The sequence below is a fragment of the Hirundo rustica genome, chromosome 15, assembly GCF_015227805.2.
Source record: "Hirundo rustica isolate bHirRus1 chromosome 15, bHirRus1.pri.v3, whole genome shotgun sequence".
NCBI classification, from domain to species: Eukaryota; Metazoa; Chordata; class Aves; order Passeriformes; family Hirundinidae; genus Hirundo; species Hirundo rustica.
The window spans coordinates 14222716-14250236 of NC_053464.1; the positions used below are offsets into that span (position 1 = coordinate 14222716).

The following is a 27521-nucleotide window of genomic DNA, read 5'->3' on the forward strand; positions in this document are numbered from 1 at the left end:
CCCTGTCCCACCTTGCCATGATGCCGTGGGGGGGAGTGGGGAACAACATTCCCGGTGCCCTGGCGGGAATAATGAGTCGCCAGCCGGGAATGAGGCTCGAATGCTAATTCTGGGAGCCGGCAGGATGCTCCCGGCCTAGCAGCCGGGGCGCCGCCATGTTGATGCACCCCATGGCTGTGGGGCACACGATGAGACCCTAAATCCACGACACCCCATGTTTTGGGGGGCTTTGAGGCCACGACGACCAGGCTTGGGGTGTCCTCGCTGTCCCTCACCATGCCCACGGGGAGGAAAAACACCGAAAGAAGAGGGTTTAAAAATTAACACAAATAAATCCAGCGCAGAGGGCGTTGAGTTGCACGACTACACGTCCCATCGGCGACCGCGGCGGCGGCGGCGCAGGCGCAGCGCGGGTGGGCGGGGCCGCGGCGCGCGGCGCGCGTTGCCGCGCGCTGATTGGCGGGCGGAGCTGTCCGTCAGGGTTCCGCCCCGCCCCCGCCGCGGCGGTGCCTGCCCGGGCTCGGCGGGCGCGCGCACCGGGACCCCGCACCGGCACCGGGGACCCCGCACCGGCACCGCGCCCCCTGCCGGCCCCGCCCCGCGCCGCGCCCCGGCCCCGCCACCGCCGCCGCCGCCCCGGGACCGGCCCCGGCACCGCCGGCCGCGCCCGCCCCGCCCGGTACCGCGCCGCCGCCGCCGCCACCGCCGCCGCCGGCCCAACCATGATGAAGTTTCGGTTCCGGCGGCAGGGTGCCGACCCGCACCGCGACCGCCTCCGCCACGACCTCTTCGCCTTCAGCAAGGTGCGTCTGGGGCGAACGGGGGGCGCGGCGGTGGATCCCGAGGGGGGCGCGGCGACCACCGGGAGGCACCGGGGGTGCCGGGCAGGGTGCGGCGTGCGGGCAGCTCCCCGGTGGCGCGGGGCTCCGGTACCCCGGCGGGATGCTGCCGGCGGCGAGGCGAGCGGCGTGCGGGGCACCGCCCCCCGGGAGCGGCTGAACCCCCGGGGGAGCCGCGCACCGGGACCTCCCCGCCTCCCGGGGAAGGGGCACGCAGAAAGGGCAGGGCTGCGTGGCCGGGGGACCCCCGGGACAGGCTGCTGGGCCGCCCCGGGAGGATGCACCCCCGGGGGTGGGTACCGGCAGCCCCGGATGCGGGATGCGCCCCGGGGTGCGGACCGGGGGCCGGGGGGCACTCCGGGAGAGGATGCGGCCCCCTCACCAGCGCGACATCCCTGTCCCCAGCCCCTCTTGGGAGGGGTTCCCTGGAGCGCCTCAGTTCCCGCACTCCCCGTGTCCCATGGATTCCCCGAGGCCTCGCTCACGGGCGTTTTGGGGTGACCCGTGGTCCCGCACCCTGTCTGGCCTTGGAGCATCCCTGGCTGTTTCCCCATGTGGGGCTCAGCCCCTCACCCCAGTCTCCCCGGGAGTGGGGTACTGGGGAGCTGGACCCCCGGTGTCAGCAGGAAGGGCTGTGGCGATGAACCCCTGGGCTTGGGGTTCCCTGGCACCCCAAAAATGTGTCTCTGGGGGGACGTGAGAGATCAGTGCTTGCTCCCCTCCTCCCTCCGAGTTTTCCCACTTTCCTCATTTGGGATGGGAGAGACCCTCAAGCTCATGAAACAACTCTGGAGTGACCACAAGCCCTGGGTGCCCGACCCATCGCTCGGGATATCACGCTGGGCCAGCGAGTGCCCACCTGGTACTTGGTTCACCTTGTCCCTGGCATCGGGACCACCCTCCTGCCCTGGCTGCGGGGCAGGAGACCACCGGCAGTGGCCCTTGGAAGAGCCCAAACCATCAGTCCAGCATTCGGCAGCATCCTGGCACTGCTGGTACAACTCATGGCTGGGACGATGCCGTGCACCGGAGGGACCCCCGGGCTGTCCCACGGCGGCACCGGGCTGTGCAGTGTCGGGGTGTGCAGTGCTGAGGGCTCAGAGCCAGCTGCCCAGCACAGCCCCGGCCCCCCAACTCACTGCCACGGATGAGGGTCTGGCCGGGGTGCAAGGCTCAGCCCAGCCCGAGCTCTCTTGTTTTTGGGGGGCACGGCCGGATCCTGCCTGAACGAGTGCCCAGGGTGGGTGTGTGCCGGTGGGATGTCCTGGGGGGAGACTGAGGAGAGCCCCTCTGCAGCCGTCCCAGCTCTGGGGCCGCCGGCTGCCCACCTGCCTCCCATTAACGGTTGTTTTTCCTGCCGAGCTCCAGATCTGCCTGGGATTTGCTGTAATTTGGCCGGGAGCGCTCCTTGGCCGGCCGGCACAGCCTGCCGGATGCGGCCCCGCTGCGGGCTGGAGCGGGGGCTGCGCCCGTGGGGGCTGAGCCAGGTCCCCCTTTGGGGCTGGGAGTGCTGGGAAATTGGGACAGCGCTTTTTGGGGAACCTCTGCCGGTGTCGTGGTGTCGGTTTCTGGCCTAAAGCATCGCTGTGGTGTCCCTGCGCTGCTGCTGTCCCAGCTCCTCCAGCTCAGCGTGCATCCCGGGGGGATTCAGCGTGACTCTGCGTGGCTCGGCACCCACAAGCATCCAACTTCCTCACCCCTTGGACGTGTTGGGACCCACTTGGATGGGCTGGGGAGGTTTTCACGCTGCTGAAGGTGTCCCTTGGGAGGGGAGCAGGAGCTGGGGTGACGGCGGCTGCCGCCGGCGGGTGCGGAAAGCCGCCCCGCTGCGCCTCTCGGATGCCCCAGACAAAGGGAGCAGGTCAGGATCCGGCCAGTCTGGCTCCGGCGGCCTCCGTATCGTTTGATCGCGCCGTCGCTGCTCAGCCGAGCCGCCCTCGGGAGCTCTGCGGTCCCCTCACCGCGGGCCGGGGCGCTGGGCGCCCCCCGCTTCCCCCCGCTGCCCCTCCCCAGCCGGCGAGCCCGGGCACGCCGGACGGCCGGGACTTCCTTGGGAAGGTGCCCGCGGGCGACACGCGGCTCCGGCGGGGACGTCCCTGGCGCTGGCGGGTCCCGCTCGCCTGGTTCTGCCGGGCCGGCATCGGGGACGGCCGGTGATGTCGCACTGGGGGTCCCGCTCCCCTCTGCTGGGGTGTCCTCACCTCGGGGGTTCAGAGCAGCGGGGTCCCATCCCCAAAGTGCTGGCGGGTGGTGGGACAGCTTGTTCAAGGTCAGACCTTCCCCGGCCCGTGGCGTGGATGTTGGGCTGCTGGGTGGCAATTGGGTGAGGAGTGATGTCCCCCGTCCCCAAGGCCCTCCTTGGTGGCACTGGGGGACAGAGCGGCATCTTCGCGATGCCCCGTCGCAGGAGTGATGCTCAGGCTGGTGCGGGATCGGAGCTGTGGGGGTGAGGGGGGGCTGTGGGAGGTTTGGGGGGTGTCAGGGGTGTGGGGGTCCCGCTCTGACCTGCCTGTCCCCACGGCAGACGGTGGAGCACGGCTTCCCCAGCCAGCCCAGCGCCCTGGCCTACGACCCCGTCCTGCGTGTGATGGCCATCGGCACCAAGGCGGGAGCCGTCAAGCTGTATCCTTTTCCTCCCACATGAGCAGGAGGTAAGGACCTCCCGGACCTTCCTGCGCTCGCTCCTCTGCCTCTCCCCATCCCGGAGAATGCTTGGAGACGTGGCCGTGCTGCTTCTGGCCCATCCGGCGGCCCCCACTCGGCTGCCGTCCATCCCTCCGTCCGTCCAGCTGTGCTGCAGCTGGGCCGGGCGGCGAGGGGGCGGCTGGAGGAAACCCCCACCTCGCCCAAAACGCCGGGGGGAGGAAAAGGGGCTCGGGGCATCCCAAAGTGGGGCTCCTTCCTGCTGTCGCCCCGCTTATCCCGGGGGGGCTCCTGTCCGTCCTTGCCTCGGGGAGGGCAGCGGGGGCTCTGCCGGCCCAGCGCCGGGGCGAGGGGCTGCGCCGGGCGCGGAGCCCGGTCCCGGGTGGGGGGCCGAAGCGGGGGGACGCCGAGCGGGGCCGGGCCGGGCTTTGTTGCCGGCAAGCGTGCAAGGGAGACTTCAGAGGGCTGCTGGCGAGCGGCCAGGGCTGGATGCGGCCCGTGCTCGGGGGGCCCCGCGCCGCAGGAATGCGGGGTGGGGGCGCGGGGGCGGCCGCGCCCGCAGCGGGGTCGGGGTCGGGGTGTGGGGGGGCGGCCGCGTTCCCCATCCCCCAGGCCGGCGGCTCGCTGCCTCCCGAGCACAAAGATGGCGTGTTTTGTTCTGCCGGGGCCGCACGGGTGCCAGCCCGGCCGCGACGTCGCCGGCTCGCCCGCCTGGCCCGCGGTGCCGGTCCCAGCTGAGCCCCCCCTCCCCCGGCACCGCGGGGATGCGGATTGCGGGGGGCTGCGGTGCCCTGAGCATCCTCTGCCGGGATGGTTGTGGGGCGGTACCCAGCGTGGTACCCCGTGCCTATAGGGCCCCGCTCCGGCCGCCTCCAAAAAGATGCTTCTGGAGGTTGGCGGTGCCGGGGAAGCCGGGGCCGGGCGAGGCAGCAGCCGGAGCTGGCCTGACTGGCGTTACTGGTTAGCGGGGGACACCCCCGGGTGCTCCCCGGCCGGGCTGGGAGGATCCACTTGTGGGCAGCCAGCACCTGGGGGGTCACCTGGGGCAGCTGGGGGTCCCTGGAGCCCCATCCCACATGCTGGTGACACTGGTGTGACCCAGCCGCTCGCCCTGAGGGCTCTCAGCTTGTGGTGCTGTTTTTGATGGGGGAAGACCCGAGAATGAGCAAGGATGGGTGCCAGCCCTCATCCATGTAGCACCGAGGGCGCTCTGCGTGCTCCCTGCTGCATTCCCAGGCCTGCCCTCCCCAAAACTCCGCGGCTGTCACCCGGCTCTGCCGGCTCGGCTGTGCCCAGCACTGCCAGACAGCTCCTGCCTGTCCGGCTGGGCAGAGCCGCCGGGCTGCTTCCCTGTGCCCAGAGGGTGCCAGGAGGCGGCCAGGGGCAAGGACCCCTGGCACTCGGCGTGCCCAGATGTGGCTGCACGGGTCACACCGGACTGGGGGGCGCAGCTGGGGGTCTGGGGGTGCTGGGGATGCCGGGCCGGGGTCCTGCCGCGGTTCCTGCCGAGCGGCGTCGCCGAAGGAGCCGGGACCAGTCGGGTGAGTGAGGCTGTGCCGGCGCATGCCGAACCCCACCCCGCTGCCGCTGCTGCCGGGGCTCCCGGCGCCTCCCGCACACCCACCCTGGCTGTGAGCGTTGGCCGCAGCCTGACCTGGGACATCCCGGTGGGAGGTGGATCCCAGCCTGACCTGGGACATCCTGGTGAGAGGTGGATCCCAGCCTGACCTGGGACATCCTGGTGAGAGGTGGATCCCAGCCTGACCTGGGACATCCTGGTGAGAGGTGGATCCCAGCCTGACCTGGGACATCCTGGTGAGAGGTAGATCCCAGCCTGACGTGGGTGTTCCAGCTGGAGGTGCTTGGTAGATCCCAGGCTGGCTCAGAGTGTCCTGCTTGGAATTGGAGGTGCTTGGTGGATCCCGGATGGGGATGGTGGTGCCAAGGCCAGCTCTGGCATGGGGTGCAGCCAGGGATGCTGTGCCCTGGCTTTCCCGGAGTCATGGGGCTGAACTGGTGTTTGCAGGCAGAACTGTGACCTGAGGGAATTCGGAGTGTCCCGAGGTTTGCTAGGGAAGGGGCGGGGGGCTCTACCCTCGTTGTTTCTTTGACGGCCCCCCCAGATATGGCGCACCAGGTGTGGAGCTGACAGGCCTGCACAAGGAGACGGCCACTGTCACCCAGCTGCACTTCCTTCCCGGCCAGGTACGGGGGTGTCCCTGGGAGGGGTGGGATAACCCAGCAGCATCCCCCCAGCGCCTCACACAACACCCCGCTGTCATCCCCGCTTCCGCAGGGCTGGCTCCTCTCGCTGCTGGACGACAACACGCTGCACCTGTGGGAGGTGTGCCAGAAGGAGGGCTGCTCCCACCTGGAAGAGACCCGCAGCTTCGGCCTCCCAGGACGCCCAGGGTCCGGCAGCGCTGAGTACTTTCCTGGGGGGGTCGGAGCCGCGTCCCCCGCGGGGCTGCGGCCGCAGCGGTGCCGCTGCCGGCTGGGAACGGCGCGTGGGAGCCGCCGGCCCGCTCGGGTGGGATGGCGGCCAAGGTCCTCCCCGTGATGGTGTTTTCCCCACTGGGATGCTCCTCTGATCCCAGCTGAGATGCTGAGTGCAGGGAACAGCTCTGGACTTCTCGTGGTGCTGGCAGGGCCCGAGGGTGATTAATGGCTCTAATTGCTGTCTGCACCGAGCCCTGTGTCCTTGTCCTCCTGCACTCAGGGAGATGGGAATGTAGGGTTGGAGCAGGGGAGGTCTGGGGTCTCTTTGACACCCCCCCAGACCCAACACGGTGCTGAGGCAGCCCCTGTTCCCCCCGCAGCTGCTCCCCTGGCATCACACGGGTGACGGTGGTCCTGCCCATGGCTGCTGCTGCCATGGTCTGCCTGGGCACCGAGGGCGGCGCCGTCTACTTTGTCACCCTGCCCACCCTGACGCTGCTGGAGGACAAAACCCTCTTCCCAGATGAGATCTTGCAGAGGTGAGAGCCCCGCAGGCCCCGTGCCCCGTCCCCAGCACCCCCAGCCTGCCTCTGACCCCGCTGTGCACGTCCCCCCGCAGCGTCCCCGATGATTACCGCTGCGGGAAGGCGCTGGGGCCCGTGGAATCCATCCAGGAGCAGCCAGGCAACGGCAGCCGGCTCCTCATCGGCTACAGCCGGGGGCTGGTGGTCCTGTGGGAGCAGAGCACTCGTGTTGTCCAGCATCTCTTCCTGGGGAACCAGGTACCGGGGCTGGTGTGGGGCTGGCTCTGTGTGTGTGTGTGTGTGTCCATGCAAGCGCTGAGCCCCCCGTGTGCCCCCCGTGCAGCAGCTGGAGAGCCTGGCCTGGGAGCAGAGCGGGAAGAGCATCGTCAGCTCCCACAGCGACGGCGGGTACATGGTGTGGGCAGTGGGCGGCACCGGCCAGAGGAGCCAGCAGCCCGTCATGTCCACGATCCCCTACGGTACGGGGTGGGCGTCTGGGGGGGCTCTGGGGTTGGGGGCTGATGCCTTCCATCCCAGTGCTGCAACCCCACTGTCGCTGTCTTCGTTTCAGGGCCGTTCCCTTGCAAAGCCATCAGCAAAATCCTCTGGCGAACCTGCGAGTCAGGGTAGGTGGGGTGGGCTGGACATGGGCACAGGGGGCATTTGAGGGGTCCAGAGTCTGATGGCAGCTGCTTCATCCCACCCAGGAACGCCTTCATCATCTTCAGTGGGGGAATGCCACGGGCCAGCTACGGTGACAGGCACTGTGTCAGCGTGCTGCAGGGCCAGACCCTGGCCACGCTGGACTTCACCTCCCGTGTCATTGACTTCTTCACCGTGCAGAGCGCGGAGGTGCCCGAGGGAGGTACGTCCTGCCAGGGCTACCCTGGGGAGCGGGTGATGGTGTGGGGGTCTCCACATGACCACAGCAGCCATCTCCCCCCTCCCCAGGCTTTGAGAACCCCCGAGCCCTCGTGGTGCTGGTGGAGGAGGAGCTGGTGGCCATCGACCTGCAGACGCCAGGCTGGCCCACCATCCCTGCCCCGTACCTGGCACCTCTCCACTCCTCTGCCATCACCTGCTCCTGCCATGTCTCCAACGTGCCCCTCAAGCTCTGGGAGAGGATCGTCAGTGTGGGCGAGCAGCAGAGCCCCCGGCAGTCCTCTGCGGTCAGTGATGGGGGTGGTGGGCAGGGGTCCTCCTGAACCCCTTGCCAGCATGGCCCAGCAGCCTTCATCCCTTCCTCATCCCCTCTCCATCCCTCCCTCCAGGCTTGGCCCATTGATGGGGGAAAGAACCTGGCCCAGGAGCCCACGCAGAGGGGGCTTCTCCTCACGGGGTGAGTGTGCTGGCAGCAGGGAGGGAGCCTGGGAAACCCAAAATGCAGAGGAGGGGGACACATCCACATCCACACCCGTTCCTGCTGTGGGGGAGTGGGACGGGATGGTGGTGGCATCCACTCCCTCTTTGCGGGTGGGCTGCCCCTTCTCGTGCTGGCCAGGCACGAGCGTGTCACCCGCCGCGCTGTCCCCCATTGTCCCCCGCTCTGGCACGGCGGCTGCCAGCACACAGGCAGCTCTTGTTAGCCGGGCAGATGTCGGCGCCCCGCGCTGACAGGACCCCCCCCGCCCAGGCACGAGGACGGCACCGTGCGGTTCTGGGACGCCTCGGGGGTCTCCCTGAAGCCCCTCTACAAGCTGGGCACCGCCAACATCTTCCAGACAGACTGCGAGCACAACGACAGCCTCAACCAGGCGGGCGAGGAGGAGTGGCCTCCGTTCCGCAAGGTGAGGTTCCCCTGGGCGGGGTGGCACTGCCACGGGCCTCGGGGCTCTGCCGGCGCTGGAGGGGGCAAACCCGGAGCCGGGCACGGGGGACGCACCTGCCGGAGCCATCCCGGCTGCGCCCCGGGGACGTGTCCCCCGGCTCAGGGCACAGCTGCCGTGTGACGCGCTGCGGGGACAACAAGGGACGCTTGTTCCGTGCGCCCCGTCCCGCGGGTCTGCCCCAGCACGGGGGAAACAGCCAGGGGCTGCATGGGGACGGGCTTTTGATCTGGGCGTGATGCCACGTGCCGCAGCTGGTGGAGGGATGTGGGGGTGCAAGGGGGGGCCGCCCCACAGCTGTGCGCGGGGTGTCCCTTCAGCTGTCCCCTCCCGCAGGTGGGCTGCTTTGATCCCTACAGCGATGACCCGCGCCTGGGCGTGCAGAAGATCGCGCTCTGCAAGTACACGGCCAAGATGGTGGTGGCTGGCACGGCGGGGCAGGTGAGGGTGGCGAGGACAGAGCAGGGGCTGCCGAGCACCCCTCGGCTCCCCCACAGCACGAGGGGGGCTCAGGACCCTGCAGACGCCCATGGTTGTCCTGGGTTTAGCCCCCGGTGTGCAGCAGGCTGGCTGTCTGGGGTGCGGGTTCCAATGTGTCGCCCCGTCTGTGCTTGTCCCTGCAGGTGCTGGTGATGGAGCTGAGCGACGAGAAGTCGGAGCACGCGGTCAGCGTGGCCACCGTGGACCTGCTGCAGGACCGTGAGGGCTTCACCTGGAAGGGCCACGACCGGCTGGCCCCCCGGAACGGGCCCCTGCACTTCCCCGCCGGCTTCCAGCCCAGCGTGCTGGTGCAGTGCGTGCCCCCCGCCGCCGTCACCGCCGTCACCCTCCACTCCGAGTGGAACCTCGTGGCCTTCGGCACCAGCCACGGCTTTGGACTCTTCGACTACTACCGGCGCAACCCCGTGCTGGCCAGGTATGGGGGCACCTCGCTGCCGGGGGTTCCCTGGAGCGACGTTGGCGGGCGCTGAGCAGCGTCGGTGCCCGCAGGTGTACGCTGCACCCCAACGACTCGCTGGCCATGGAGGGGCCCCTGTCCCGCGTGAAGTCCCTCAAGAAGTCGCTGCGTCAGTCCTTCCGCCGCATCCGCAAGAGCCGCGTGTCGGGCAAGAAGAGGCTCAACGCCAGCAGCCCCTCCAGCAAGGTGGGCAGGGAGCGGGGGCCAGCGCGGCGGCTCCCCGTCCCCGCCGAGCAGGGCCTGACGCCGTGTCCCCTCCGCAGGTGCAGGAGGCCAACGCGCAGCTGGCCGAGCAGGCGGGGCCCCCCGAGGTGGAGATGACGCCGGTGCAGCGGCGGATCGAGCCCCGCTCGGCCGATGATTCGCTTTCGGGGGTCGTGCGGTGCCTCTACTTCGCCGACACCTTCCTCCGTGACGGTGAGACCCCCGTCCCTCGCCTCCCTCCCCGGGAAAAGCCCCCAGGCTGGATTTATGGGGAGGGGGCTCTGACGCTGCTCTGCTCCCGCAGCCGCCCACCACGGCCCCACGATGTGGGCAGGGACCAACTCGGGGTCGGTGTTCGCCTACGCCCTGGAGGTGCCGTCGCAGGAGAAGTTCTCGGAGCGGGCGGTGGAAGCCGTGCTGGGGAAGGAGATCCAGCTGATGCACCGGGCTCCGGTGGTGGCCATTGCGGTGCTGGACGGGCGGGGGAACCCCCTGCCCGAGCCCTACGAGGTGTCCCGGGACCTGGCCAAGGCCCCCGACATGCAGGGCAGCCACTCCATGCTCATCTCCTCCGAGGAACAGTTCAAGGTGAGCGCGGGGCTCAGCGTCCCACTGTGGCAGAGATGGGACACAAAATGTCCCATGTCCTCATCACGCAGGGACTGGAGGTGACCAGTCACGTGTTGGGGGCACTCCTCCTCCTCTGCCTGTTTTAGGACGCTGAATCCGAGGGGAAGGTGCCCCCTAAACCCTGCAGGTTCCTGTTCTCCCCTGAGCCCGGCTCCTCTCGCCCCTCCAGGTGTTCACGCTGCCCAAAGTGAGTGCCAAGACCAAGTTCAAGCTGACAGCGCACGAGGGCTGCCGGGTGCGGAAGGTGGCCCTGGTGAGCCTGGCCAGCGTTGGCTCCGAGGAGCGGCTGGAAAACTGCCTGGCCTGTCTCACCAACCTGGGGGACATCCACATCTTCACCGTGCCCAGCCTGCGGCCCCAGGTCCACTACAGCTGCATCCGTAAGGAGGACATCAGTGGCATTGCCTCCTGTGTCTTCACCAAGCACGGCCAAGGTGAGGACACCGGGTGACATCTGCGTCCGTGGGATGATGGCCTCGCCTGCAGCCCCTTTGGGGGATCCCTGAGGCTCGCTGTTGTCCCCCCCTCTGTAGGTTTCTACCTAATTTCACCGTCCGAGTTCGAGCGCTTCTCGCTGAGCGCCAGGAACGTCACGGAGCCGCTGTGCCGGCTGGAGGTCGCCCGGCTCCAGGACACCTCCTGCCTCAGGTGGGCTGTCTTGGGGGCGTGAGGGGGCTTTGCTGTGGTGGAACCCCTGTGCACCCACCCCGTGACGCCGCTTCTGGCCGTAACTCCTCCCTGTTTCCTTGCAGCAACAGCTCGACGGTGACACCGAAGCTGCCGCAGGCGAACGGCACCCACGTCCCGCGCGGCTCCGAGGGCCAGCACTCCCCCTCGGACAGCGACCGTGAGTGACCGCCCCGTCCCTGCATGCACACCGTGTCCCAGCGCCCTGCTGCCGGCCTGGCTCCGTGTCCTGGCTGTCCCCAATCCCTCCCGTCCCTTCACTCCCCAGGGTCCCCCGAGGCCGCCGTCTCGCCCGGCCCCATCGACTCCCCCAACAGCAGCCTGGAGAACCCGCTGGACACCACTGGGGACATCACCGTGGAGGAAGTGAAGGATTTCCTGGCGTGAGTGGGCTGGGAATGGGGTGAGAGGTGCCGAGGGGCCGTGGCGGTGCCTCTCACCCTGCTCTGCCCCAGGTCCTCGGAGGAAGCGGAGCAGAACCTGAGGAACGCCAGCGAGGACGAGGCCCGGCCCACGGGGATCCTCATCAAGTGAGGTCTGTGAGGGGCTGGTGGTCCCTGGGGTGGGATTTGGAGCTGGGAGCCCAGCGCAGTGCCATCATGGGAGGATGGGGCTGTGATGGATGGCTTGTAGAGGAGGGGGAGCACGGGCAATGCCTGTCCCGAGCCCCACCGGATCTCCTCCTGAGGAGCCGCCTCACCCGCAGGCACCGCCGGCCTCCCTGACCCATCTCAGCGCTCGGATTCCCGGGATGCGCGACTCGACTGGATCCCCGCGCCCCCTCCCCATGTAACGTAGACTCGCCTCCTCTCTAACAGCCGCGCCCCGGCTCCGGCGCTCCCCGCACACCTCCCTGCCCGGCCGCCGGCCCCGCTCCCCCCAAAGAGCCGGGGCCGCGGGGCACAAACTCTTCCCGGGGAAGATAAGTTCCTTTTTTTATACACGGTCGAGTGTCACTGTCCCCTGCTCCAGAGCCCCCTTCCTGGGGGATGCTGCTGCTTCCCCGGCTCCACGGGGAGGGCTGGGGCTTGTGGACCCCCTTCCCTTGTCCCCCGGTTTTGGTCCCTCGGGGCAGTTGGGGGGCAGGAAGCCCCCGGGCACGGCTCCCCCATACCCCGGTCTGTGTTTACATGCCCGGCTCCCTGCAGTTTACAGCCCTGTTCCCTGCCTGCCGGGAGGCTCTGGCTGCCACACAGGGACTGTCCCCAGGGGAGCCCAGCCCTGGCTCCCAGGTGGGCAGCAGAGGCCTTGGGCAGCCCGAGGAGGGGCACGGTGGGGGGTCACAGGTGGCCTTTTTCTCTTAGTGGCTTCTCCAAGGGCTATTCTCCAGGTCGGGCTCTGTGCCTGCTGCTCCTTTCTGACACTTCATTCCTGCCGCGGGGTGGGTTTGGGATGGGATCACGCTGTGGAATTACACACCGCCTCCCGGTCCTGGTCCACGTTGGTGCTGGGAGGGGGCAGATGGAGCTGCCCCAGCCCCCCCCCGCCCCAGGCTGGGCTGCCCCACCCTGGGGGTCTCACTGTGCCAAATCCCCCTGGGCTCCGAGCCTGGCCTCGTCCTCCCGGGGGGCTGTGGTGACGCCAGCTCTGTCCCCTGGGCTGCGGTGGCTGTCACCACAGGGCTCAGCTGGCCCTGCCCCTCTCTTTTTGGGGCGCTGTGGCCCCCCCGGGCTCTCCTGCGGTACGTGTGTGGCTGGGGGGGTTCGGGCTCTGTTGCTGCCGGCCGAGGCCGGGGCTGTAGTGTCCCTGGTAGAACGTCCCCCAGTCCCACCTCATTTTTTTTTTTTTTTTCCTTTTTTCTTTTTTTTTTTTTTTTTTTTTTTTTTTGGTAAGATGAATTTAGCAATGTTTAGTAATTAAAAATACTGGTTTTTAATATTGAAAATAAAGCATTTAATATCAGCTGCCTGGGCTGCAGGTGTTTGCTGAGTCTTGGAGCCAAGGTGAGTGCTGGGGTTCCCCTGAGCTGCAGTGGGGCACCATCAGGGTTGGGGGTGACCCCACTTGGGAGTGACTCAGAGCCTGGGACAGTGTCGAGGTGAGAAGTACAGCTTTTATTGATATGATCCAGACTGGCTGATCCCTGCTGAGGGTCCATCCCCCAGGACAGCAGGGACCACCTGTAAGGCCCCAGGGCTGAGAGCCCCTCACTCCCCCCAGCTCTCCTTAGCGAAGCACCCTCCCACCCAAACCGGGAGTCACTCCCGTCCCCCAGTCCCGGGGGGGAGCTCGGCACTGGTTTGGGGCGGCAGCATCCCCGAGCAGGGTGCGACAGCGGCCCACAGCACCCCGTGTGCCCCGCAGGAGGGGAAGGGGCTGAGCTGGGATGAGGAGGGACAGAGGGACGGCCCCAGTGATCCCCACTGGCCCCGGCTCGGGGGGAAGCGGCTCCGGGCCGAGCCCGGTGTTGGCTGGCGGCAGCGCGGGGCGCCGGGGTGCGGCCGTGCCGTGGCCGGAGCACCGGCTGCCCCCGGCCCTTAGGTGGGCGGCTTGCGGAACACGCTCCAGGCGTGGAAGCAGCGCGTGAAGGGCCAGGGCTCGTTGCCTTTCCGCACCAGCCGGAGCTTGCGGGGATGCGTGGGGTCCTTGGAGCGCATGTGCTGGATGTAGACCTGGGGAGGAGCGCTGCTGTGGGGAGCCTGGCCCTCACCCACCTCCAGGGATGGTGTTCTCCAGCCCAGAGCTCTGCACCACCCACATCAGGGCCTCGAAGGGAGATGGAAGTGCCCAAATCCTCCCCAGCGCAGTCCCAGGACGGAGGGAGGTCTTACCTGGCACGCCTTGAGGCTCAGCTTGATCTCCACCTGGCTGGTCTGGGTGCCCACCCACATGTAGACCTGCAGAAGATCGGCAGGCGGGCTCAGCCCCCAGAGCCAGCGGCAGATGGGGGCCCAGCACAGCCTCGTGCCCCCAGCTCACCTCCCGCCCGTTGTCCAGCAGCATGATGTCATCATCAGCCAGGTCATCCTGGCAGAAATCTGAGCACTTTTCTGACACGGAGAAATAACCTTTCTCGTTGGAGCATCTGCAGGGAGATGGACAGGGACAGCACCAGGCTGTTAGGACTTGGCTCGTATAGAGGGATGGGATGGGATTGGGATGGGATTGGGATGGGATGGAGCAGCTGTTTTGGCTGCTTGGTTCCCAAGGGGGAAGGGAAGCAGCACAGACTGGAGCATCCCCCTCCAGGCCAAGCGTCCACCTGAAGAGCCGTGAGTGCTTCATGTAGTCGGCATCTTCATCGTAGGGCTTCTGGCCCCCAATGCCCACCCAGAAGAAGTTTTCGGGTTCTTCTCCCTCGTTGATGACCTTGGAAGGGCAGGAACAGGGCTGAGCGTGGCCTGGGCGGTCGCTGTCACCCAGGTAAGGTGGCACTGAGCCCCGCTCACCTGTTTGCTGTAGGAGTCATCAAACATGTGGTTCATGATGTCCTCGGCCAGCTTGGCCTCGTCAGGGTCAGCCGCCCGGCCCACCCAGGTGTAGACGATGCCCTGGTTGTCCGTGCTCTCAAAGGGCACCTGGGGGACACTGGAGTCAGGGCTGCCCAGGGCGGGCACCCAGGCAGCCCTGAGGACGCTCAGCCACCAGCAGTACCTTGAGGATGAAGCAGAACTCGGAGTTGAGCAGAGCAGCGTCCGTGTTGATCTGGATGCACCTGGAAGACGGAGCCCCCCCCGAGGCGCAAATCAGCGGGAGACCCAGCAGCCGTGGCCACCAGCAGGTATCCCAGCTGGATCTGGCACCCGTGGGTGCCGCCTGGCACGGAGCAGCCCCGGGGCGCTGACCTGGTGCAGAGGGCCCCGCCGTTGGTGCGGATGTGGTACAGGCTGGGCTGCGGAGCGCTGACCCGGTCCTTCCGCTTGCCCCGGTGGATCACAAACCTCCTCTTGAAGTGCGAGAGGAACTTGGGGTTCTCCTGCTGCTGGGTCATGCGCACCACCTGGACAGGGCTGGGTGTCACGAGGGGAACGGGGACAAACACAGCTCCAAGCCCCCCCTGCCAGCTCCCGTCTGTGCTGCTGCGCCCTGCCTCAGCCTGAGGGGCAGAGAGGGGGCGGGGAAGAAGAGAGGCGAAGCTGGGGCACCCCCGTGTCACCCCCAGACCGTGTCACCTCCAGCTTGCCGCGGAAGTGACTCTCAAACTTCTTCTGGAGACTGAAGGTGAAGGTGAGCCAACCCATGTTGGAGGCCTCCCGGCCCTGCCAGAAGTAGACGATGCACTGGGAGTCTTCCTCGGGCTGCTTCTCCTCCTCCTCTTCCTCACCCTCCTCTTCCCCCTTGCCTTCACCCTTCTTCTTTTTCTCCTCATCCTCCTCGTACTCCACTGGCACCCAGTACCTGAGGGCAGGAACAGGGGGTGATGTGAGGGATGGGAGGGCTGGGCAGGGGCTTGGGAAAAGGTGGTCCAGCGGGGGACAAGCCAGGCCTCACCTGCACAGGAAGACGTAGCAGTCGTGGGTGTGGAAGTGGCCAAACTCCTCCTCAGGCAGGCGAGTGAATTTCTTGCCCTCCAGCACAAAGCCCTCCATGCCATCCAGGTCCTCGTTCCACTCCTCCATCAGCTGCTCCGCCTGCGGCCCCGTGAGCTCCGTCAGCCCCCAGCTCCTCCCTCAGCCCCCGGCCCCAGGGGGGATTCAGGGGGCCCCAAGCCCTACCTCGCTGAGGGGCATGGGGGGCTGGCGGGGCAGGAAGAGCGCAGTGAGGTCGGCCTTCATCTGGTCCTTCTTCTCGGCGTCCTTGCGGACCTTGCCGGCCAGGCCGCCGTCCTGCAGCACCGTCTCGGCGTTCCGCGTGTAATCCACGCGCAGGACGTCATCCCAGTTCTTGAACTTGGACTTGAACACCTACACCACAGAATTATTGAGGCTGAAAACACCTCCAAGATCATCGAGTTCAACCTGTGGCCGATCCCCACCTCGTCAGCCAGACCAGAGCGCCGGCTGCCACGTCCAGGCGTGTAGAACGGGAGTCGGTGACAAACCCTCGGCCACAGCCCCCTCCCAGGCACCCAGCACCCATCTGAGGGGTCCAGGCCCTACCTGGCACTCGGTGCCCTCCAGGTTCCTGGTGACCATGGCGTGCTTGGGCCGGTGCAGCATCGTGCACAGCTCCTGGCTCAGCTTCAGCGCCGCCGCCCGCACCAGCCGCGACGACTTCCTCCCGATCCAGATGAAGACGTCGGACCAGCAGTCCAGGATGTACACGCTCTTGGTGTCCAGCAGGCTCTGCAGCTGAAGAAGAGGGGGTCAGGCACCTTGCAGGCGTTCCCAGCTGGAAAACACCCCGCCTGCTCCCAGCACGGCGGAGCATTCCCCAGCCAGGCGCTGCTGGCTGAACCTCCCTCTCCCAGGGCACAGCTGGAGGCAGAAGGGGCACGAAACCAGTCTCACTGGTCAGACTGGGAGATCCTCCCCGCCCCAACCCTACCAGGCGCATCTCTGGCATCAGGTCAGCCTTCAGCCTCTTCTTGTGCTCCACGGAGAGCTTGTAGTTGATCTGGGGAAGCTCCAGGTAGCCCAGACCGAGGCCGACCTGCAGAGGGGATGGGGACAGAGGTAAGCGGAGGCTGCAGGACCCCAGCAGGGCTGGTGGCCCCATGGATGCAGCTCCCCACCTTGTACAGCTTGGGCTTGTGGGGCTGGAAGTCATCAGGGACGCAGGGTCGGATCTCCTCGGGCTGCCCCCCCAGCACCTCCCAGAATTCGGGGGTCTCCTGGCCCTGGGTGAGCAGCGTGATCTCAGCCTTGCCCTTCCGCTCGTTCTTGTTGATCTTCTCGGCGAAGAGCCTGCAGTGGGAGCGGGTGAGGTGGCAGCTGGGGCTCCCTGCACCCCCGGGGCCCCCTCCAGCCCTACCTGGCCTTGGTGGTGCTGCTCAGCGTGGCCTGGCTCCCGCGCCACACCAGGAGCTCGAGGCCGTGGTCCAGGAGGAAAACAAACCTGGTGGAGAGAGGTGAGAGGAGTCAGGAGAGAATGGGGTGTGCTGAGCATCCTCCCCCTCCTGGGGGTTCCTGCAGGGCACCACGGCGGGTTTGAATTCTCATAGAAAGGTGCTGGCACAGCCCATCTGCACCACAGAACTGCAGCTATAACACCTCAAATGGACCCTGCTGAACCTTCTGCAAGGACCCTCTTGTCCCCCGGCCACTCACCGGGGGTCCAGCGATGTCCCTTTCAGTGCCACCGGCTCCAGCTTGACGTTCTTCTTCCCATAGACGCGGTAGAGCCTGGGGAAGGGACGGGCGTGGTGGGACACGGGGCGCTGCCTGCCCCACACACCCCCCCAGCCCCTGTCCCCAGCTGTACCTGGTGACGTACTGCGTGTCCTCAACGGTGAAGAAACCGCTGGCCGTGCCACCCTCGATGTAGGAGATGTCATTGTCGAAGACCTGGGGGCAGGGAGGGGGTGAGGGTGGGGCAGGACGGGTCGGGGGCTACAGGGGAGCTGGGGCTCGGCCTCACCTGAAGGAACTCCTCACTTTCGTCCCCCATCTCCTCCCGGATGCTGCGGCACTCAGCCCCCAGGTAGTTGCGGAGGTTGACGGCGTGGATGGCGGAGCAGGCCTTCTTGTCCAGCGTGGCCTCCTGCCCGATCCAGTAGTAGATCTCCCAGTTCAGGGAACCGTTCTCATCCAGGAAGGTCTAGGAAGGACAAGGAGTGAGACGGGATGGCTGCAGCTCCGGGACGGGGATGTGGGGGACCCTCCGTCCTCCCTGGGTACCTTGAGCACGATGTAGCAGTCGGCTTCGTAGAACTTGCCGTGGAAAGCCTCGTCCACCAGCGTGGGCACAAAGTTCTCGATCTGCCAGACGCAGAGGCCGGGCAGCTGCCCCACGTCCTCGCTGAAGAACTCCGAGTAGTCCAGCTGTGGCTTCTCCAGGCCCTGGTCCCAGCGCCGGGTCTTCAGGTCCGGCGCCTTCAGCTCCCCACTCTCCTGCGGGATGGGAACAGGTCAAATTAGGGACAACCACGACCCTGCTGGCACCCAAGGTAAGCCAAGGACATTGCCCTCAGGGCCCTTCTCCCACCCCAGACCCTACCTCTATCTTCTTATTCTTCTCCTGGGCCACGTCCGACATCCCCTTCAGCACCTGCTTGGCCTGGTCATCCTGGGCAGAGTCCTTGCGCCGCCGGAGCCGCATCTTGCGTGCCAGCGGGTCCTTGGTGCCGCTCCCTGGGGACACGGGGACGGGGTGAAGGCAGCCGGGGCAGCCTGGAGCCCGGCTCATCGCCCAGCCCGTGCCAAGGCAGGGGCCGTGTGCCCCCAGCCCCATGGACGTACCCGCCGCGGCGGCTGCCACGGTGGCGGGGGAGGCTCCGGCCAGGCGGAGCTGGTTCTGCAGGGAGAAGTCGATGTTGTACCACTCCGAGGAGCGATCCGCCGGCTTCGGGGGCATCACCAGGTTGGGGTTCTCGCGCACGTCCAGGACCTGCCAAGGAGGGCACGGGGACCTCGGTGAAGCACGTGCTGACAGGGACGTTTGAGAGAGCGTGGCGCGGGATGGAGATCCGTTGTTCAATTCTTTTTAGCCTTGTAATGTTTTTGCATTTTTGTAGTAGAGCTTCCCACAGATTGTAACATAAACAAAGCGATCGGTTTCGCTTCCTCTTTGGAGGAGGGACAATTGATGGACTTCTAGCTTGACCAGTGGGGTCGGAGAGGTGGCAACCTCATTCTCCAATCTCTGGTCATTGTCCAGAATCTATATAAATTGAGGTCAAGAAATAAACACCCCTTCTTTTACTCTTTTTACTCCAACAACCTGACTGTGTGAGTGTCGTTCTTTTTGTATGCGTCTGGCGACAGAGGCCTCTGGAGCGCTCCAGGATTCAGTGAGATGAGGGGATGAGGAAGGAGCCCTGAATTCGCAGCCTGCCCGGGCTGAACCGTGCGGCAGATCGCAGGTATCGGCCCTGAGCTCGCCTGCCCTCACCTCATCCAGCCCACCCCACAGCCCTGGGATGCCAGGGAGGTGCTGGGGCTGTGGTGGAGCCACCCAGGGCAGAGAGGTACTGGGCGCCCACCTCCACATCCGTCAGGAAGTGGATGGCCTCCGGCAGCGTCACCAGGCGGTTCTTGTTCAGCACCAACTTCCTCAGCTTGGAGCACCTGTGGGACAGTGATGGTGGTGACAGGCCAGCCCGGGGTGGCCTGTGACCACCGGTGACACGGCAGATCCAGCTGTGTGTTCCTCACCTGCACAGGCTCTCAGGGATGAGCTCCAGGTTGTTGTTGGCCGCCATGAACTCCTCGAGGTTGGTGAGCTTGCCAATGCCCGAGGGGATCCCGTCAAAGTCCAGCTTGTTGGAGTTCAGGTACATCTTCTTCAGCTTGGTCAGCTTGCAGATGGCCGACTGGGGAAGGGGGAGACGGTGGGGTGAGGGAGAACCACGGAAATGCGGGCGGGGACGGCGCGTACGGGCAGGGACGCACAGGTAAGGAGGTGAGCTGGTTGCGGGACAGGTTGAGGGTCTCCAGCTGGGTCCACTGGTCGATGCAGAGGGACAGCTCTGTGATCTGGTTGCTGCTGAGGTTGAGGCGCCGCAGGCTGCCCAGCGTGTACAGACACTCGGGGACACGGCTGAGGTCGTTGCAGGACAGGTCCACGTCTGAGGAAAGAAACAACGGGGTGAGACCACCAGCCAGACCAACACCGGGGCTGGGAGAGTCCCTGGAGGGCTCTGTGGGGCTGCATGGCCCGGCCCTACCCGCCAGGTTCACCAGGCCCTCCAGGCTGGTGGGCAGGTTGCTCTGCGTGCGCTGGGTGTTGCGGAGGTGCAGGGTCTGCAGGGCCGTCATGGCCGGGAGCTGCCTGCGGTCCAGAGAGAGCCACGGGGCAGAGAGAGCGTCAGGGTGGAGCAGGAACCTCAGCCCCAGCCCTGCCAGACCGGGAGCCGGGCTGGGAAGCGGGGCCGTACCGGAGCTGCGCGTGCAGGAGGGGGTTGTTGTTGAGGATGAGGGTCTGCAGGTGCACCAGGCGCCTCATCTGTGGTGGGAGACTCTCCAGCTTGTTGTCGCTCAGGTCCAGGTAGAGCAGGTCCGTCAGGTTGATGAAGAGCTGGTTGGGGATGGTGTCGATGCTGCAGGGAGTTGGGGAAATTCAGGATTGCCTAGGAGCTGCACCAGCCCCGGGTCCCCCTCAAGGAGGGGCAGCGAGCAGGACGCAGAGCACAGTGTGACCTGGAGAGGGAGGTGCTCACCATAGCCTGGACCCACCTGTTGTGGCCAAGGTTAAGGACCAGCATGTTCTTGGCATTCTCCAGCTCCCTGGGGCACTCTGTGAGCTGGTTGTAGCTCAGGTCCTGGGAAAAGGGGAGCACAAAGCAGCTGCCACCCTCTGCCCCACACCCAGCCACCACCACCTGAACCTGAGCACAGGGGCACGGCAGGAGCAGGAGCAGCACACAGGGAACCCAGGGAACCCATCCATGGTGCCAGCCTTTAAAGGAGGCATTGCCAGAGGGTCATCCTGCCAACAGCCAGCTTCCCTGGAGCTCAGCCATGGGCTTGGGACTGCTGCTCACAAGGAGCACAAGGAGCCACCAAGGCGCAGGAATGGGATCCAGGAGTCTGAGCTGGCTCCTGCATCAGCTGAGGAGTCTCTGCACCCACCAGCACTGAGAGGTCATCCAGCTGGAAGATGTCATCGGGGACTCCGGAGTTCTTCAGGCTGTTGGCACGAGCCACAATTGCCTGCAAAGGCGAGAGAGGTGGGAATGCAGCCGCCCTGCTGAGCCCCCAGGGATGATCCCAGGGGTGCCTGGGGATCCCTGGGGCAGGAGAGGGACACTCACCCGGAGGCAGGGCAGGCCGGAGAGCTCTCCATGCAGCGTGGTGAGGCTGTTGTGACTCACGGAGAGGTGTTCCTGCAGGGAAGCCCCAGACAAGCCCCGGTGAGCAGACACAGGAGCTGGGGCTGTGCAGAGCAAGGCTTGGGCCCCCACATTGATGTGGAGGCTCCTCCGTCCCAGGAGAGTCGGGGACTTTGCGAAGCACCATCACACACAGGGCTGCTGGGACACTCCCAGTCCCAAACTGGTCGTTTGGCCCAGCGTGCCTGCGCTGCCTCCACATCCCTCATTCCCTGGGGCAGCCCTGGCTGGACACCTCAGCCCTGCTGCAGGATTTGGGGTGCTCTGGGCCCCCGCGCAAACAGACCCCAGTCCTTGGAAACGCCTCTCGCTGGGCGATCTGGGATCCGGCAGACGTGGGCACTGCTGGGGTAGGAGGAATTTCCCCAGGGAAATGTTTTCCTCTGAGCATCGCCAGCCCTGGCTGTTGCCTGCTCAGGAACACAAGGAACTGCCAGGCTGTGGGAGGGGTGCCAGGATTTCAGTCTTGCTGTGGCCCCCGAGCACCTGGCAGGGCTGGCGGGAGCGCGGCTCCGAGCGGCACGGAGGGATTCCCTGCACCTGGCACAGGGACAGGGACTTCTGGCAGCGTTTGAAGCACTGAGTTTGTCTGACACCAACACGGTGAGGTCCCTGATGTGCTGTGGACACCACCAAAGCCAAGCTGAGCCACGACTCCACCAAGGGCCTGGCTGAGTCGCCCGAAAAACAAAGCCAGGCAGCTGCCAGCTGCTGTTCTTTATATACTTTAGCAACAGAGAAGGAAAAAAAGCCCCAAAAACTTTGATCCTCTCCATTGTTACCATCACCCTTCCCCTCTGCTAAAGGGCAGGGGATCTAAGCATGGTTTGTAATGTGGTTTTCTAGGGTAACAAGGTGAAACCGAGTGCAAGTCCATCCCAGCCCCACTCCTGACAGCTCCTGCGTCCCATTTCAACCACACATTGTAGCTCAGTGCTATTATTAGACATGGGAGCATCTGCTGCTGAGCCACGAGTCTGGCAGGGAACAGGCTCCTGTCGGATCCCAGAGCCCCAGCGGCACAGGGGAGCCCCATTCCATCCCAAAACATGGGGCTCACCAGCTTCTGGAGGGCAGCGAGCTCCTCGGGCAGGTAACAGAGCCCCGTGCGGTTCAGCTTCAGCCAGCGCAGGCTCGTCATCGCCTTCACATGCTCGGGGAAGTATCCGCCCTGGAGAGGAGGAGGGTGAGGAAACCACCTGAGGATCTGGGGACCTCAGTCTGATTGATGCTCTGTAGTCATGGGAGGTTTGGGGTCGAGCAGTCCTATGGGACTGGGAACTGTGGGGTCACGATGGCCCAGTCCTAAGGGACTGGGAGCTGTGGGGATTGGGATCAACCGGTCCCACACAATCGGGAACTAGGGGGCTGGGATCACCCAGTCCTAGGGGGCTGGCAGAGGGCAGACGGGGATCGATCATTCCCAGGGGACTGGGAGCTGGGGACCATGGAGACTCGGTCCCATGGGATTGGGAACCGGGATCGCCCAGTCCTATGGGAGTGGGAGCTGGAGGCTCGGCAATCATCTCCCTGGGACCCCGTGGGCTGGGGGTCGGCTTGCTCAACGCTAGCGGCTCGATGGGGGTCAGGGATCGGGACCGGGACTGCCCCGGGTCACCCACCCCGGGCGTGGCCGGGATTCCCCCGCCCCGAGGGCCGAGCCGGGCCTGACAACCCCGCGGCGCCCAAGCCCTGTGGGGCCCCGCGGGCCGGGCCGTCCCCCGCTCCCGCTCCCGCGCACCTTGAAGTCGTTGCCGCTGAGATCGACGCCGCGGACGAAGGGCAGGACGCCGGTGGCCGCCATGGCGGAAGGGCGGGGGGACCCTGCGGCGGCGCCGCGCCCCGCCAGGCCCCGCCCCCGCCAGGCCCCGCCCCCTGCGGGCCCCGGCCGTGACGCACGGGGATGGGGCGGGGCCGGGCGCTACTTCCGCGCGCGGGTGGGCGGGGCGGGGCCGCGCGGGGGCAGCGCCGGGCCCGGGCTGGTCCCGGTGCCGGTCCCGGTTCTGGTGCCGCCTCCCCTCGGTCAGTGGGGTCCGGGGAGTTCCTCTTGCCGCGGGCCGCGGTCCCGCCCCAGCGCCGCCGGTGCCCCGCGAGGCTTTGCGGTAGGGCCGGCTGAGGAGCGGGTGACCCTTCCCCGGCGTGTCCGTTCCTTTTCCGGGATGCCCCGTCCTTTCCTGGGGTGTCCCTTCCTTCCCTGGAATGCCTGTCCCTTCCCTGCGGTGTCCTTTCCCTGCTGCGTCGCTTCCCCGGGTGACCCTTGCTCCCTGGCCGCACCCAGGCGTCCCGCCGGCGGCGGCAGCTTTCGTCCCGGAGGAGAACGGGCCAGCGGAGCCCCTTGTTCCCCAAACCCTCCCCGCCCTGCGGCTGCGCCTGTCCCGGCGTGGCGGATCCCCCAGCCCGGGGTGACGCTCCTGTTCTCCGCAGGGCGACCATGGCGGTGTTTTGGCAGCAGCGGGGCAGGCGGCAGGAGAACGGCGGGCTGGGCAGTGTCATCGACGGGCTGGGCAGCGTGTTCGATGTGCTCTTGGCCAACGCCAGGCTGGTGCTGGGCGTCAGCGGCGCGGCCGTGCTGGCCATCGCCACGCTGGCTGTCAAGAGGGTAAGGCTGGGGCGGGGATCAGAGCACGGGAAGATGCCCTGGAGAGCTGGATTGGACCCAGTGTGGTGGGGCCCAAACCTCCATGTCTGCTCCTGAGCTGGTTCCTTGCATACAGCACGAATGCCAAATGCCACAGGAGCTGCCTGCTGCCACCCTTGGGACCGTGTATCCATGTTCCAGTTTGCCTGGAGCATTTGGGATACGGTATCCCATCCCAAAATACCTGGGACTTAAGTTGTATTTGGGTATCTGCTTTCCGTGTAAAGCCTACGGGAAGATGATGTGCACATTTGTGGTCCCCCCAAACTGGGTGGTTTTTTGAGCAGAAGCTTTGAGTGGGGCTGTTCCCCTGTGTGTGTGCTCCAGAGGGGCTGCTGTCACCCATAATTCATGGAAAACAAAGATAACAACTTGTCCTCTTGGGTTTTCCTTCCCTCCAGCTGATCGACCGAGCCACCAGCCCTCGGGATGAGGGCGATCCCAAAGCTGAGCAGAAGTCCCTGGAGGAGAGCTGGCAGGACTTGGCACTGATCAAGACAACACCAAAACCCCCCAAGAAGCAGAGAAGAGAAGACCTCAGCCAGCCTCTGCTCTCTCCAGCTCAGCCTCTGGTGCCAGGTGAGGCTCCCAGTGCCCAGGAGGATCACCTTGCTCTGCTCTGGCTGGCTGTGCCGCTGCTCCCAGCAGCTCCGTGTTATTTTTAGCTCGGTGTCCAGAAAGCCGACCCGACTGAGCCTGCCCTCCTGGGAGGCTCCTGAGCATGGCCCCTTTTTAGGCAATGCCTGTGGAAGCAGCGCCTCTGATGACAGCCGGGGTATCCCGGGCAGCGCTGCGGGGCGAGGGTTTGTTTCCTCTGGAGCGGCGTCGGCTGCGCTCGTTTTCTGGGTCAGCTCTGCCTGTAGGAAGGTGCTGCAGACAAAGGCTGCCTTGTCCGGCTGCCCATGGAGATGGAGTTTGTCCAAGTGGGAAACCGGCCCAGCTCGGTCCAGGGCATGTCCTGAGATACTGGACCCAGAGCAGGGTTGTTTGTAGGATCCTCGTGTGAGGAGGTGGAGGGGCAGGCACTGATCTCTCTGATGACCAGTGACAGGACACGAGGGAACAGCAGGAGCTGTGTCAGGGGATGTTTGGGCTGGATGTTAGGAAAAGGTTCTTCCCCAGGGAACGGTCATGGCCCCATGGCTTCCAGAGCTACAGGGGCATTTGGACAACATCCTCAGGGACACAATGGGATTGTTGGGGTGTCTGTGCAGGGCCAGGAGTTGGACTGGATGATTTTCATGAATCCTTTCCAACTCAGCATATTCTGTGATTCTCTGACCCTAGCAGCCAGTCCCTTGCCTGGTTCCCATCTCTGGCTGAGGAGTGAGGCTGGGAGCAGTCGCGTTTTGGGGTTGGTTTGGGCTCTGCATGCCTGAGAAGTGCTGTTAACATCAATAGGGCCCCTTGGTGAGGGGTGGGCTGAGACCTGGGCACCCAACTCACGCCTTCCCCTCTGCTGTTGAGGGTTTCAGATGATGTGCTCAGAGCTGTGACTTTTCCTTTCCCTTCTCACAGATCCCAGGGGCTGCTCTGCCCCTCTGGGGGCTCCTCAGGTCCAGTCCAGCCCCCTGCGCTGCCTCACGCTGCAGGAGAAGCTCCTCTCACACAGCAGCCAGCTGGCCGTGCCCGAGATCCAGGCGTCCCTCATCCCACAGCTGGCCAGGAGCATCTGCACCCAGCTGCAGAACTTCCTGCGCAGCAAGTGCCCGGAGCTGCCCTTCGGCCGCTTCTTCCTCCGCGGAGCCCTGCTGGATGGCCTCGAGGTCCTGGCAGCTGACCACATCCACCTCATGCTCCCGGTGGTCCTTGACGCCGGGCTCTGGAGCCTCATCTCGGGAGAGGACACCGTGGTGAGGAACCCCCAGTACTGGATGATCAAGAGGATCGATCTGGGGTATTTCCCTCGTGGGTGCAGCCCTTGGGACAGGTTCATTGTGGGCCGGTACCTCTCCTCCAGCGTGCTCAACGAGACCCTCCACAAGCTGCTGGTGGCCTCCATCAACTGGCCTGCCATCGGCGGCCTGCTGGGGTGTGCCATCCACCCCGTCGTGGCCTCCCGGGAGCTGAAGCTGGAAGTCAAACACGATCAGGTTGAGCTGAGCATCACCCTCTTCCCGGTGGTGGAGATGGAGGACAAGGTTCTTCTGGCTGTTCCTCCTGAAGGACTGGTGGAGAACCTCTGGCTGGAGAGCTTTTACAAGGCGGAGGTCTCGAGGGTGAAGGAGCTGGATGCCGGCGACTCCGGGGCTCGGCAGCTCTGCCTCCGCATCCTGAACGGCGTCTGCAGGAGCCAGCCCAGCCTGCACAAACTGGGTGGCAGCCCCGTGACCAACGTCATCCTGCACCTCAGTGACGCTGCCTCGGACTGGGCAGAGGAAAGCCTTGCAGACAGGTTCCAGCAGGTGCTTGAGGAGCTGGTGGCTTCCCTGGAGAAAGGAGTCCTGCTTTCCTATTTCAACCCCAAAATCAACCTGTTCTCCAGGCTGTTGGAGGAGGAAATTGATGAGATGGGCTTTGTGCTCTACAGGGCCATATCTGAGCCGGAGCTCCTGCTGAAGTGAGCGGTGTGTCGGGAGCTCCTGAACGTGGGGTGTTGCTCCCCTGCCTGCTGCTCCCTGCTCTGAGGGCTGTGATGCTTCTAGTTGACTAGTCAGTAAGAGGCAAAGTTCTTGCACTTTATGAGAGAGAAAAAAGAAAAGTTTCCTGTGTGATTAAAACGTGCCTGAGCAGAGGTGGGTATTGGCAGAAGGAGCCTTTGCCTCAGAGGCTCTGCTGAACCCGGGGTGAGGCCACACCACACGTTGAGCTCTGTCTGCTGGGAGCCCAGTGCAGCATGTTTGGTCTCTGGCTCCCAGTGTCCTCTGCCTGTCCCAGCTGTCAGGTTCCCCTCACGCTCTGAGACCAGCTGGAGCTGGAGGGGAGCAGCCCCTTCCTGCTGCTGTATCCTGGCTTGGTCCTGTCACCAGCACCCCACGTGGTCTCACTGTGCCAGCACTCGGGGCAGGAGGGGGAGCTTCACCCGCCTGCAGGATTTTGCCAATCCAAAATAATCCCTGTGGATGATCTGGGTGATTGTCTGGGTGCTGGATGGTGCAGCCATAGCAAATGGGGGCTGGGGGTTTATTCCTTGGAAACCCTTCCAGCTGCCAGAAAGGCTGAGCTCAGCCCTACCTCTTTGTTCTGACAGTGTTGATGCTGCCTCGAAGAAGGGGCCCTTGTCCCATGCAGCGTTTTGCTGGAAGATGTCCTGAAAAAGAGCTGCTGGCTTTGGGGAAGCTCCTGGTTTCATCTGGAGGCTGCAGCAGGGCCGTTTCCCCTCCCTGGTGGGTGGGTGGCTGCCAGTGTCTGTCTGCAGGTCCCTCCCAGTCTGTCTGGTCACCTTTTCACACATGTATTGCTGCTGTCTTGAGGTCCTTTTTTTCCCTGGAGCCCCATGGTATGGGGTGGGGAAGCAGGGCAGGAATGATGTTGTGAGCAGATGCTTGCAAGAACTGAAGTGGTTTATGCTTTTTATTGAGATGTATTTTGTTTGGGTATTTCGTTGTGTTTGTTTTTTTTTTTTTTCGTTTTCCTTTGAGTGGCTGCTAGTAGGGTTTGGTCTGGCTCTAGTCCCAGAGAAAAGGAATTTATTCTTATATTTAATGGGAAGAGCTGGTTTTGCACGCGGGTGGAGCTGGAGGAACCCTGTGGACTTCTCTGTGAGCAGCTGTTGTGGTTTAGTTTCCTTTACAGCTATCATCTTGTTTATGGGAGGTAAAAAAACCTGCTTTTCCTCCCAGTCTGACAATTACTTTGTTCCTCCAAACCACTTCCCAGGTGTTACTGATGAGAATAAACCTTCCCTGTGCACACTGGTTCCCTGGTCTCAGCTCTCTTTTGTCTCCTTTCCCCTGCTAAGGGCTGAGGTGACCTCTCAGCTGTGGTGGCTTTCCTGGGAACCACCCAGGGCGTGTCCCTGCTGCCTGGAGAGCTTGGGGATTGTCAGAGCCCATCCTGCAAAGTCTTCTTCCTCCTCTTCCAAAGCCCTGGACCCACAGAGCGCCAGGCTGCGGTGTGGGAGCTGTGTGGACACCGAGCTTGTACCACTTACAGGGCTCGGCTGAGCATTGAGACTCCTAAAGCTGCTCCTGGCTGCTCCAGCAGCAAGGTTTAACCTGCTCCCTGTGTCCTGCACAGCTGCTTCCCACTGCTGTTGCCATTCCAAGGTGTCTGGCCCGGCTGCTGCCCTGCCTTGGCTCCGTGACTGCATTCCAAAGCCC

General features: G+C 65.2%; 3 protein-coding genes across 4 annotated transcripts; 2 read left to right on the forward strand and 1 right to left on the reverse strand.

The window, feature by feature from the left end:
• Nucleotides 1–657: 657 nt before the first annotated feature.
• Nucleotides 658–12561, forward strand: LLGL1 (LLGL scribble cell polarity complex component 1). 2 transcript variants are annotated; one of them, XM_040078734.2, is made up of 23 exons: nucleotides 658–803; nucleotides 3364–3461; nucleotides 5606–5687; nucleotides 5779–5894; nucleotides 6302–6460; nucleotides 6541–6703; nucleotides 6789–6924; nucleotides 7017–7071; nucleotides 7153–7310; nucleotides 7397–7614; nucleotides 7717–7784; nucleotides 8079–8232; nucleotides 8608–8712; nucleotides 8895–9187; nucleotides 9262–9415; nucleotides 9493–9646; nucleotides 9738–10021; nucleotides 10233–10497; nucleotides 10597–10711; nucleotides 10816–10910; nucleotides 11019–11133; nucleotides 11206–11285; nucleotides 11457–12560. In XM_040078734.2, the coding sequence occupies exons 1-22, from the start codon at nucleotides 723–725 to the stop codon at nucleotides 11282–11284; spliced, it is 3147 nt and encodes a 1048-aa protein (XP_039934668.1). In that variant the 5' UTR covers nucleotides 658–722; the 3' UTR covers nucleotide 11285; nucleotides 11457–12560. The 2 variants fall into 2 exon arrangements, with proteins under 2 accessions (XP_039934668.1, XP_058278540.1); XM_058422557.1 differs by lacking the exon at nucleotides 658–803 and adding an exon at nucleotides 2680–2700 and having other exon boundaries at nucleotides 11457–12561.
• Nucleotides 12562–12783: 222 nt separating this feature from the next.
• On the reverse strand, nucleotides 12784–22477 carry FLII (FLII actin remodeling protein). Its single transcript, XM_040078733.2, has 30 exons — nucleotides 22363–22477; nucleotides 21682–21792; nucleotides 20544–20615; nucleotides 20362–20442; nucleotides 19966–20051; nucleotides 19668–19829; nucleotides 19458–19561; nucleotides 19183–19358; nucleotides 18946–19103; nucleotides 18774–18858; nucleotides 18031–18178; nucleotides 17789–17922; nucleotides 17470–17682; nucleotides 17210–17389; nucleotides 17054–17136; nucleotides 16900–16974; nucleotides 16604–16687; nucleotides 16365–16536; nucleotides 16178–16282; nucleotides 15790–15981; nucleotides 15406–15594; nucleotides 15182–15321; nucleotides 14863–15088; nucleotides 14536–14690; nucleotides 14345–14405; nucleotides 14140–14268; nucleotides 13953–14059; nucleotides 13670–13775; nucleotides 13522–13587; nucleotides 12784–13362 (listed from the first exon to the last, which is right to left on the reverse strand). The coding sequence occupies exons 1-30, from the start codon at nucleotides 22423–22425 to the stop codon at nucleotides 13228–13230; spliced, it is 3798 nt and encodes a 1265-aa protein (XP_039934667.1). The 5' UTR covers nucleotides 22426–22477; the 3' UTR covers nucleotides 12784–13227.
• Nucleotides 22478–22577: 100 nt separating this feature from the next.
• On the forward strand, nucleotides 22578–27119 carry MIEF2 (mitochondrial elongation factor 2). The gene is made up of 4 exons (XM_040079501.1): nucleotides 22578–22723; nucleotides 23046–23220; nucleotides 23661–23838; nucleotides 24778–27119. The coding sequence occupies exons 2-4, from the start codon at nucleotides 23053–23055 to the stop codon at nucleotides 25821–25823; spliced, it is 1392 nt and encodes a 463-aa protein (XP_039935435.1). The 5' UTR covers nucleotides 22578–22723; nucleotides 23046–23052; the 3' UTR covers nucleotides 25824–27119.
• The last annotated feature ends 402 nt before the right edge of the window (nucleotides 27120–27521 follow it).